The sequence below is a fragment of the Pristis pectinata genome, chromosome 14, assembly GCF_009764475.1.
Source record: "Pristis pectinata isolate sPriPec2 chromosome 14, sPriPec2.1.pri, whole genome shotgun sequence".
In the NCBI taxonomy this organism is placed as follows: domain Eukaryota; kingdom Metazoa; phylum Chordata; class Chondrichthyes; order Rhinopristiformes; family Pristidae; genus Pristis; species Pristis pectinata.
The window spans coordinates 45,024,522-45,036,674 of record NC_067418.1 but is presented as its reverse complement, the minus strand read 5'-3'; the positions used below and the strand labels follow the sequence as shown (position 1 = coordinate 45,036,674).

The following is a 12,153-nucleotide window of genomic DNA, read 5'->3' as shown; positions in this document are numbered from 1 at the left end:
GCCTTCATTTGAGTTGGGTAATTGATATGTTCATCTACTTTTCAGGATAAATCCTTTAGCTAGTGGAAATCTTTTGTGTGTGAGTGTGTATGTCCCCTTCCCCCACTGCAACTCCTGTAAGCTTCTCTTGAATCTCGTAATTCTTTCATTCAGTTGCTCTTCCTGCCAACTTTTTTATATAGGTTACTGTTTTACAGTAAATTGGTTTGCGAATATGCTGTGGTTTGGATAATGTTAGTATATATGCCTGCAGTTTGTTATATTTTGTGTAAATCATCCATTAAATTGTTGATGCATTGATTTATTTTTTGCAATGTGCATTTAATTTCTGTATCATTTTTTCATGTTCCTTTTGTCTTTCATGATTGATGTATTGTTTATCTTGATCAGAAGTCATAGTAAGCATTTGTGTTTCCATGAAACAGAATATATTAATTTGTGGGCAGCAGTAAAAGCTGAAAATTTGATTTGTTTATATTGGAATTTATATGGCACGGTAATGTTTCCCTAATTCTAAAGATATTAGGAAGATAAAGGAAATATCTGCAAAAGCATCCTGGTGTTATAACAATATTTACATAATAGATTTGGTTTTTAAAATGCACACAATAGGTTTTCTGTTGCTGAAGTGAATTATGGAAGTGAACTGGAAAGTGTGCTCATTCTTAAAGTTCCTAAATTACCAAAAAAAAACTAGAAATGCTGATGTATTGAACTACATTTACCAGCTTTTGTTCTTGCTGTTGCATTGCCAAATTGTACCATGCTTTTATCATTCTTCCATAGTTTGACCATATCAATTTTTTTCCACTTATTCCAATGCAAAGACCATAAGACAAGACAAAGGAGCAGAAGTCGGCCATTCGGCCCGTCGAGTCTGCTCCAAAGGGCCTGTTCCACAAAGTACCCTTCTCCAAATGGTTACCTATGAACCCAGCTTTTGAATATTTAATCATAAAGACATAACTACTTGAACCAAATCCTGTCTTGTATACTGTGCATCCCAAAATGTTAGTTTATTGATCCGAATCAACTGTACTACTTTAACTATTTTAGTTTCTTTCCCCTCTTTGACCTGTGGCAACATGGTCCTATTTAGCTGACCCTATTACTTCTCTGTCTGAGGTAAGGTAGCTCATCTCAGACCATGTATTGAATGGGGACCTTTCTAGTTTGTATGCCTGAATTGGAAACCTTCATTTCGGCCATGGGGCAATGCTGTAGATCCAACCACCTTTGTTAAAGATCATACTTTCATCATAAAGTTGCAAGTAAAAATGATTATATAATGTTCAAGTTGCAGTGTTCAATCTCAGAAAATGAAGCAGTCCATGCTGCAAAACTGAGGCGGAAGTCAGGCTTGGCTTGATAAGTGGCAAGCAAGACCTTTGTTGTCTCCACTAATCATCTCCCAGCCTCTGTCACTATCTCCACCCCTCCTTCCCCTGTCTGCCCATCAACCCCTCCTCACCTGGATCTACCTTTCACTTGCCAGTTCCTGCCTCACCTCTCCCCCTCACCTTTTTATATTTGCTATCTACCCTTTACACTCTTAGTCCTGATGCAGGGTCTTGACCCGAAATGTTGACTATCCCTTTGCCTTCTCAGCTGCTGCCTGACAGGATGAGTTCCTCCAGCAGTTTATTTTGCTTAAGACCATGCAAATGCTGTGTAGACAATGAGCTACCCAAGCAAGAGAGAGTCTAACTACCTACCCTTGATATTCAATAGCGTTTGTATCACCCAGTCCCACACTATAGTAAACAGTATCATCTTGGAGGTCACCATTGATTAACAGTTGAATTGGACCAATTGCAAAAATACCCTGTCCACAGGAACAGGTCATTGGCTGGGTATCCAGCAATGAGTGACTCATCTCCTGACTCCCCAGAGTCCTTCTACCATTTACAAGGCACAACTCAGAAGTGTGATGGAAAGTGCTCTAATTGCCTGGATGCATACAGTTCCATCTGTACTCAAAAGGTATGGTGTTATTTAAAACAAAACAGTTGACTTGATTGGCACCCTATCTATTAACTTAAACAATCACTCCCTCTACCACTGGCACATCATATCTGTGGTGTGCATAGTCTACAAAATGTACTGCAATTAATCATGGGCCACATTTCCTGAACCTACCATCTCCACCATCAAGAAGGACAACATGGGTACAGCCTCACCTGCAGGTTTTCCTCCCAACATCCTGATTTGAAAATGTGCTGATTCCTTCATTGTTGGGTCTAAATTTTGGATCTCTACCCAATAGCACTAATAGAGTACCCTCACAAGGAAGACGTCAGCAGTTTAAGAATGCATCCCGCTGCATAATCTTAAGGGCAACTAGGGGTGAAGCAAATGCTTGTCCTACCAGTGACTCTAGCGCATATAAATGAATGAAAAAGAATAACAAACTCAGTGGATTTACTAACTCAGCCACTGGATGAGCCAAGATGATCTTTCTAATGTTGCAATTTTCCATATTTCTTTTGCTTTATCTTTTCCTGCTCGTTACAACCTTTAGAATACCCTTTCGAATGGTAGGTTGCAAGCTAGTCCAGGACTTTGCTATATCCACTCATGGATTGATTGGTTACATAAAGTGTAAAAAGTATTATTAAAGATTGCTTTTTCAGATGAACTAGCCTTCATTGTGCTGGTCATTATTGGAGTGTATCACAGAGAAAAACTTAGTGCATGTTTTGCAAAGTCAGCCAACACATTTATTGCTGGCTGCCTCTGCTTTTCACGTTCTGATGCCACAGCTATCCCAGGAAATTTGTGCCGGTGTTCACACCAACTAAAACTGCAGGATATCTCTGAGCATCGGCTTGTTTGGTCAACTAATTTACGAAGCTGTTAATACTCTGCAGCTGGATGTTATGCTTGAAGCATGTCCTTGTTACTCTTTCATGGCCCATCCCATTTTTCATTTAGCCACCTCGCATAAACTGTATGGTATTCTTCTTGGCATTTTGCAGTTTTCCAGATTAATGCTGTTTAACATTATGATCATTCCAAAGAACTTTATTTTTCAATATGTCTGTGCAAAAGACTGATCTCTGTGGGCCACTGCTGAAAGTTAGTATGAAAGTGATTTGATTTTTCACATGCCACAAGCTCCTGTTTTGTGGAACTTTATTTTTTTTTCCAAATTTTTCACCAGTTTTATTTCAAGGTGCTTTCCTTGTCTAAAATAATTTAAACTTGCAGGGACGCCTGATTCAATAAAACAGAACCAGCTTGTGTTTTTATATTTAAAATAGTGTCCCTAACCAAAATGTATTTAGGTTTGTAAGCTGCTGAGTTTTTAGCTCCTTCATTTTGAATTATCCATTTTTGATTTGGACATGCAACAAAAGTTGTGATATTACTTGATGCTATTTATACAATTTCCAATAAAGGTCCAAATTCTGGCAATGTCTGAACAATTCAAATAGTACAATGGTATGATTTGATAGATTAAAAATGTGTATATTTGTCTGACTCCCGTTGAGGTACACTTTGTCACTTATCCTTATTGAATGTTAAGTTATTCAACTGCAAAGGAGTAAAAGTTTCTTGCATTGCTGTGGAAACTCATCTGGGTATTTCTCACTCGTAGATTCTAGTGATGCACAGTAAAATCAAAACTAAGATCATAGTATGTGAATTAGAAGCAGAGTTGATATCAATCTGACTGCAAAGCAGGAAATGGAATAGCAGATAACCTTTTACACCGGCAAAAGATGGGAAGTGCTGTTCATTTGGAAGGTTGCTTGGGCTGCTGTTGAAAAATTTGTACAAATGATTTGCTTTGGAGATCATAACTACTAGTTTGGGTTTCACAGAAAAAGAAGTTTGGGATAAAGTACTTTTCTACTGTACTTGCAAAATGGCACATGATTGGTAAATAATTTTTGATAGTAAGTTCCAGACTAATGTATGAGTGAGGTAGATGAACAAAGGGATATTTGAGTGCAGATGCATACAATACTGGAAGTACAAAAATGGGTCACCTAAAAATAGTGTTGGTTTGATTTTTCTGCAGAGATGGGCTAGATGTTAGTGTTCTCGTTTGTGGATTCTCTAAAACTGAATGTCCTAAATACCCAATAAATCCAGTAGGCACTTAGAAAACGCTTCTTTGCCGAAAATGTGGAACTTTCAATTGTAATATATAAACAAGGCAAATACTTGAAGTTTATTTAAAGGAAGTTAGATAAACGTGACGGAGTAAATAATAGGGTAAGATGAAGCAAGGCATGAAAAGGCTTGAACAGTGCATTGATGTGGGTTGAATGGCCTCTTTCTTTTCTGCTGTAGATGGCAGGTAACTCTTAGCTGGTATCATAGCCTTCATAAAAGTTAGCTCATCTGTCTATACCCGAATTTGCACCATTGAAGTCATTCAATACCCCGTCCAATTGACCTATATTGGTCGCAGGTCCCCAACACCTCAGGTTTTAAAGTCTCATTCTTGTGTTTTCTCCCACTCTATTCACCTTCCATTCTTCTTACACTGCCTTGTGCAGTCTTGTATATCCCTTTCACTCTCACTCCCCAGTCTGGAATGTCCTCCTTTTGACCTGCTCCTCTGCCTTTGACCTGTCTTTCTTTAAGACCTTTATTAAACTTCATTTCTCATGTCACATCTGTTCATAGCTCCTCCTTTGGCTTTGCCCATTTAATGAAGAAATTGTCTTTCTGATGTCCTTGAAAACATTTTCCATGCTAAAAATGTTAAATGCAATTTGTCCTCTGCCAACATGTATGTACCAAGGATTATTGTGTAACAATAATAGGATTTCTGGTGGACTGTTTTCCTCTTACTACTTTAAATATACCAAAGTAACTTGTTTTTGCATCATTTTTGTAATCAATTAAAGAAAAAATGAGAATTAAAGCCAAACCCTTGTATTACCATGCTGTTATAGTTATTTGCCTCATAAAACGTAGAATAGAGTTATTATGATATTTGGTGTTATTTTATGTCTATATTTTTAAATTCATATCCCTTGAAATACCACTACTTGTATATCAACCTATTCATCGAGCGAAGAACAAGATAGAAGCTGCTTATATTACTAATGGGTTCATTAGAAACCCATAAAAAATCACCTGCCACAATATTAGATCTTCTGCATTCCTGGGCTTTCCCCATTATTAATTCAAGTTTTTAAATTGTTTCCTGTTATTCTTCATGGGTAGCAAAACCAATGGAATGAAAATTTGGGGAGCACAAAGTGGGATGTTGATAATACTAATTTATAAACCCTTATACCCAACCATTCTATTGTTTGGCATCAGGGGAAAGTATTCAGTATTTTTCATACTGTGCTTTCTTGTACAGACTAATAAAACATAAAACTTTAATAGTTTTGAGTCTTCTATACTGTTGTGTTTAAAATACAATATATTCACTGAGAACCCTAATATCAACATAGTAAACTAGCATAGATGACGTGTAGTACATTTCTGAATTGCAGCTTGAATCTAACATACATTTTGTACTCTTTCAGAAAAAAGTGGTTGAACAGCTGAGGAAAGATTTGATGGTGAAACAGGAACATCATGAAGGCAAACTGCCAATGCAACAGCCACAGGTACCACCACAGCAGCAACAACAGACTGGAGCACAGCTGAGCAGCCCACAGGTAATAAAATTGTAGCAAATTACAACACAGAAACAAGCCATACCACCTATCAAGTTTGCACCAATGATTTTATCACATAACTTGAATTCATACATATTCATCAGATGGAGCAGTGCATGGAGCTGTCAAATGAGCTTGCAACTTGTTACACTGCACTGACAGAAGAACCAACATTCTTGTCTATCAGTAGTCCTTGTAACAGCTTTTCTAAGCAATGGGAATGTGAAATGCACAAACTTTTTAAGTTAATCTTCAAATTTAGTATGTGCTCATTACATTTATACCTTCTATAACTGTCTCCATGTGATTGTCAACAAAATACATCTTTGTATATTCATTAAGATTGTGTGGATCTGTGGGATATTGTCTTGTCTGCAAATTGTGATATAGCAGTACTTTATTTCTGTTCTTTGGCGGATTAAAACTTGTATGAGTACAACTGTACCTTTTTTAAACATCCTCAGGCTATTGGACTGGTAGATAACATAACATGGACAAAAGACCTTTTATTTATCACTCTTATGTGATTGACTGATTAGACAGAATCTTTTTTGCGTTTCCAGTGATTAAAATTCTGGCAATGAATTAGCTACAGTGGGTGTTTTACATACGTCATATCTCCCAAAAGCCACATCTAGTGCACAAGTTTTGTTTTACTTCAGCCAACCTCGGTGCTTCTGTAACGGCTAATCCAAGTGCATTTCTTTCAAAATGGATTACATGCTTTGCGATCAATTGCAACTCTGCATGGGAGTGCAGGTGGAGGCTTGATTCACTTAAAAATAGCATGAATGACTAGTGAAGTAGTTGGCAGGGTGGGAAGGAGATCTAAGATAAAGTCAGCAGTGCCCTGGAGAAGAAAGTGAGAACAGGAGACAGGGAGACCCAAGGTGAGAAAATAAGCAAGGAACAAAGTTGGAGACAAGATAGGAGAGTGTTAGGGTAGAAATAAAGCAAAAAAAACCTGCTAACAACCATCAAAAATTGTCCAAGATTGAGACTTAAATACTGCTTTGTTGAATGCCAATTTGAATATATCTTTAATTTTCCTGGAGAAAGTTGCGGTGCTAAGAAGGATTCAACTGGAAGAGACATTACAACACTGAACATTGCAGTTTTAATGAACTTAGAGGGCAACTATGTTAACAAAATAAACTTACATATACAAGCTGATGGTCATCTACCTTGCAAAATCTCTTTCATAAGGTGAAAAGGAATTGGAAAGCATTTGTGTTGTAAACTGCAAAATCACTTCATTAATTGCCAGGACACCTTGGCCTTTCATCAAAGGAAATATTGTGAAAGACTCCTGTTAATTACATGGATTAAATTGTGCCCTACTGAAGCTCTTAGCATTTATTTTTTTAAAAAAATTGTTTTCAACTGTGTAACTGTTTAGTGTCAATTCAGATTAGGGAAATTATATTTGATGTTAACTGAAAGATGTGGCAAAAAAGTTTTGTATTTCTCCCCAAGAGGATGAGCACCCATCACTCAGACCTTAGTTCAGAGAACAGTTTTTTTTCTGAAGTGTGACAAATAAGTTTGAGGTTTGTGAAGAACTAGTGTGACTGACATCTTTTCACAGATGGACATTGGACATGTACATATTGAACATAAACTTGAGTCTTTGGGTTTGGAAAGGGAAGAGTTAGTTGGCATTTAAAAATAAAGGAATTATCGCACATCTCAAGTAATTTCCAAGTGATCAAGAGAAATGAAGATCCTTGTACCATACTTTGAGACAAATTTGAGTTTGGAATAACTTCAGAATATCATGAGGACTCAATTGCAATCAATTTAAAATGTATTTAGATGAAATTAATGCTGAGTGCAGTGATATCAATTATACTGATGTGAGGTGCCTCGGCAAAACCAAAACACTTGGATAGACTTTAGCTTCTACATCCAGAGGTCAAAGTTTTTTTGTTGGGCCTGTGATTGCCCTGGAGTTTGCTAAGTTGCTTTACTATTTTATTGTTTTTATCACCTATCTTAAGAATATGAATATTCCACTTAAAGGGAGGAAAAGCTTGTGCTTGATCTTGACAACAAAATTGTATCTTTTCAATGTAAATTGTTCCACACGTGGGTGCTGCAAGTGAAATTAAAGAACAGAAAATGTTGGAAACACTCAACAGGTCACACAGGAGTTTGTAGTTTTGTCAAAGGATCTTTGACAGAATTGTTAATTCTATTTCTCTTTCCACAGATGCTGCTTGACCTGTTGAGTATTTGAAGCATGTTGTGTTTTTTGTTATAAAATAAATGTGATTAGCCTTTCTTCCTTGCAACCCCATTCAAATGAAGAGGCTTATGATTCCTGTGCCAGTAATCTGGCACTGGATTTGAGAATGGATTCCCCTGTATAAATGCTGGGGAACTCTGCTGAGTGCCTGCAGCATTTTCTGTATTTGTTTCAGGTGTCCAGCATCAGAGTTTTTTTGATTTTCATTTGTAGCAAGGTGTCACCAGCCAGGTGTTTTCTAAATTCAATCATGAAGTTTGTAGGTTCTGTATTCAGATGAGCAGGTACTCCCAGGCTTTTGTAGGAATACAGAAAACTGACTCTTGAAAAAGGAGCTGTTACTTTTAATCCCAGGGAGGAGTGGTTTTCTGTTGAAAATTAGCAACATTGCTGGATATATGTTTGGGACAAACAAATGGAAAGTTACTGGGTGAAATTAGACGGCAGGTCTAATGCTGGATGGCAAAAGACAGTGAATCTTGCTCAACTCTTCTCTCTCCTCTCGCCAAATATGGCGTCACGATGAGTGGGAAGATGATACGGGTGTTATGTTTTGGTTTTTAACGTAAATCAATATGCGTGTTAAACATACAATCATAATTGTATGCATTATATGATCTAACTTAAGAAGCAGAATTAATTTAGTATGATCATAAGTAAGATGGGGTACATCGTTTCTAAATATGAAAAAGATTGCAGTATGTCCAGCATCAGTCTCCTGGCAAAGCTAGAGATGTGCTGTTCAAATGACCAATAACTGTTCATTTTTAATAGCAATTAATAAGCTGAGATATCTTTATTAGTCACATGTACATCGAAACACAAACTTTTGTGTAGAGCGTTCTGGGGGGCAGACCGTAAGTGTCGCCACGCTTCCGGTGCCAACATAGCATTCCCACAACTTCCTAACCCGAAGAATTAGGAAATTGGATTCCTAACTCTTTGGAATTAGGAATTCCAAAGAGTTAGGAATGTGGGAGGAAACCGGAGCACCCGGAGGAAACCCACACAGACACACAGGACGAATGTACAAACTCCTTACAGACAGCTGCTGGAATTGAACCCGGGTCGCTGGCGCTGTAATAGCATTACTCTATTACAAGATGTTTATATTTCTCAGATTAGGCCTTCTCAAATGATTGATTGTAATAATATTATCTAATAATGATGTTGATCATAGTTTTCTCTTGACCCCTTGGGGAATATCAGATTAGGTTTCCAGAGAGCACCATCTGTTGATCTTTTTGTTTAAGTTTATGTTCTCCACCCATTTTTGGAGAATTTTTCTTTAAAGCACTCCATTCTTTTGTTATATGTTTTGAGTTCTGGCATTCTTAATGCACAAGTGTCTACTTGATGTGTGTGCTAGGGTCTCTTTATCCATCTTGTATTGTTTACAGGGCTTAGGTTGGCTTGCATAGTCATACCTCGTTGTGCATCCAGTTGTCTACAGATGGCATTTCCATTGATGAATTGATGGCCTTTGCATCAATTCTATGTTTATCCAGGAACTTGAAAGTCTGTTGCCGAAGCACCTGATCCTGGAGCCTTGGCACGTGACAGGAGCCATTTCTGTAATTCCCACTTTCTCCAACCTCCATACTTGTAAACCAATCTGAGGCTTTCAATATCCCCTCCTCTATGATTGTTTTCCGCAGCTCCACAGGAATACTAATACTATTTTGTTAACTGTCCTTGCACACTATCAAGATTTTGGAACTCTTAGATTCTGTAAGAACCTTAAGGTTTCTTGTTTTTGTTTTTGTTTGCCATTGCTGTTCACCGGAAAGGATTTGTGCATGAATGTGTCTTGGGAATTTAACTTTACTGATAATTGTTGATGGAATCAACAAGTTTGGCAAGACCCAGTTCTGTCTCAGTTCCTGGAAGAAAGTATACTGCCTGTAGTATTGTATGAAGGTAGAGTTTTCTCAATTGCTCTACTCAGCACTGTCAAGAAGCTTTCAGATGCCTCTACCAACTGAGTCCTAGTTTTCAGTGAGTAATGGGGGCATGGATTTACTGCAGGGGAAAAAAATGCAGATATCGCAAAAGCTGCTGGCACTGACAAAAAGGCTGCAATGACATTAAGCTGTCAACTTTTCCATGGGTATAATATCTTCTATGTTAGTTTCAGCCTGTGTTTGTTTGTAAATTTACCCCCATTTTTGAAACTTTCACCACCATCTCCCGCCCCCCCCCCCCCCCCCCCCCCAAGTTTCCCGACCCCAATCCTGACACAGTTCTGCTTCCTTTAGCATACCTGGTCCACAGATTGGATTGGTCTCTGGCCCCAAACCTGCCCATGTTCCTGACTTCTGCAGTTCCTGATCCCAGCCTCTTGAGTATGCAGAGTTATAAATGGTATTTGAGCAGGTAGTGAAGACTCAGTGTGGCTCAAATTAGGGATCGTGTGTATTCTTGGGAACTCAGTTTTCTGTAGTAGTTTCAGCTTAACTGCATGGAGGTTGGTAAACCATTTATTTATCTTTTCAGGTCAATTCTGCTTAGAGATAGCTGCTTTGGAGTTGTTATGGGCTCCCAAATATTTTTCCAGGTCATCAGTCTGAATGTAGTTAATAAAATAAAGAGTTGAAGGGGTTCCAAATTACCTTCATCCACAGAAGTGCTTTAGTTAAAGTCTGTGTCTGACCAAGTTGAGCACTTTGGCCAGATTCACAAATGCTATGAAAATCAAAAAAAAACAGTAGATGCTGAAAATGTGAAATAAGAATAGAAAATTCTAGAAAAACTCAGCAGGTCAGGCAGCATTTGTGGAAAGAAAAACAGTTAATGTTGAAAGCTCAGCAGCCACAATGCTGCCTAACTTGCTGAGTTTTTCCAGCATTTTCTGTTTTTATTCCACAAATACTGTTTCTAGTTCTTTACAGTTAAGCTTTTTACCTAGCCTCAGTATCCTGTCATTCTTTTTAACATTAGCATTATTGTTCATTGTATTTGGTTTGCCTGGCTATGTTCTTGCAATACTACTTGCGATCAGGGACACTTGGCCAGCCCTTGGGCTGTTGTAACTTAACAAGCCAGTCATCATTTGCATGTCTTGTATAGAGTCATGGAGTTGTACAGCACGGAAACAGGCTTTTCAGCCCAACTTGTCCATGCTGAGCAATAAATGCAGGCCTAATTTTATAGGTGACTTTCATAGATGTCTATCACTTTTTTGTAGCCAATTTGATGTCATTTCTTTCTACCTAATCTTTATTTTCTTACTTTTGATGATCTCAGGATGTTTCGTGGTCATCAATAGTTGGATTTCCATCACTCCCATTCCTTGCCTGGTCATAGATTATTTTGACCAGGGGCTTCGTTTGATATGGCTTTCTGGAGCATTTGTCTAAGATTTGCTTATTAGTTTATGATTTTGAGAAACTGCTAATCTTCAGATTGACATTATGACATCCTTCAAACTGCTTTTCAAGTTTGAGCAGGAGGGTAACTATCTGACCAAATTAGATGCTCTGCTTATTTTTCTCGTTGTTGAAGGACATGCCCTTTTTATTCATTTCTCAGTTGAGAGTTCCTTGTGGTGAATGTCAATTTGTACATCTTGCAGATGCAAGGAAATAGTGAATGCAAATTGCCCTCTCTTCTCTCTGGTTACCTTGCATCAGGCACTGCCATATATATGCTAGATTATATCATGTATTGATGCTGCAGTTGTGCTGTCACTGGAAGGTTTTCAGAGATGTTTGGAATTGGCAGGCTGTCTTATGAGGAAAAGTTGCTAGTTGTATCTGCTGGAGTCTAGAAATATGAGAGGGGACTTGATTAAGATGAATATGGAGTGGAATGTTTCCTCTTGTGAGAGAATCTAGAACTAGGGGTCACTGTTTAAAAATAAGGAATCGCCCAATTAAGGTGAAGATGAGGTGATTTTTTTCTCTCTTGAAGTCATGAGTGTGTAAAACTCTCCTCAAAAGGTAGTGAAAGCAGAGTTTTTGAATATTTTTAAGGCAGAGTTAGATTTTTAACAAGTAAGAGGGTGAAAGATTACCACAGGTCGACAATGCAGAGTTGAGGTTGAAATGAGATCTGTCATGATCTTGTTAAATGATGGAGTAGCCTTGATGTCTGAGGGGTCTACTGTGGCTCCTAATTCATATCCGAAGTCAAATGATCTGCCGATACTCATTATCAATCCCACATGAAGAATGGTCACTTAGGGAAGTTGTGAAAGCATGGTCTGTGCAAATGTACATAAGGCATGTAAATAGAAGAAAGTAAGTTGGTACTAAGAGGTGAAAAATCTTC

The 12,153-nt window shown here is 37.9% G+C and overlaps 1 protein-coding gene across 9 annotated transcripts in view; it reads left to right on the top strand.

The window, feature by feature from the left end:
• Positions 1–12,153, top strand: part of phf21aa (PHD finger protein 21Aa) — a 222,629-nt gene that overhangs the window by 127,894 nt on the left and 82,582 nt on the right. For all 9 annotated transcript variants that reach the window (XM_052029723.1, XM_052029726.1, XM_052029725.1 and 6 more), the window contains one exon: positions 5,499–5,633. In XM_052029723.1, the coding sequence (XP_051885683.1) occupies positions 5,499–5,633 (135 nt within the window). The remainder of the gene's footprint in view (positions 1–5,498; positions 5,634–12,153) is intronic.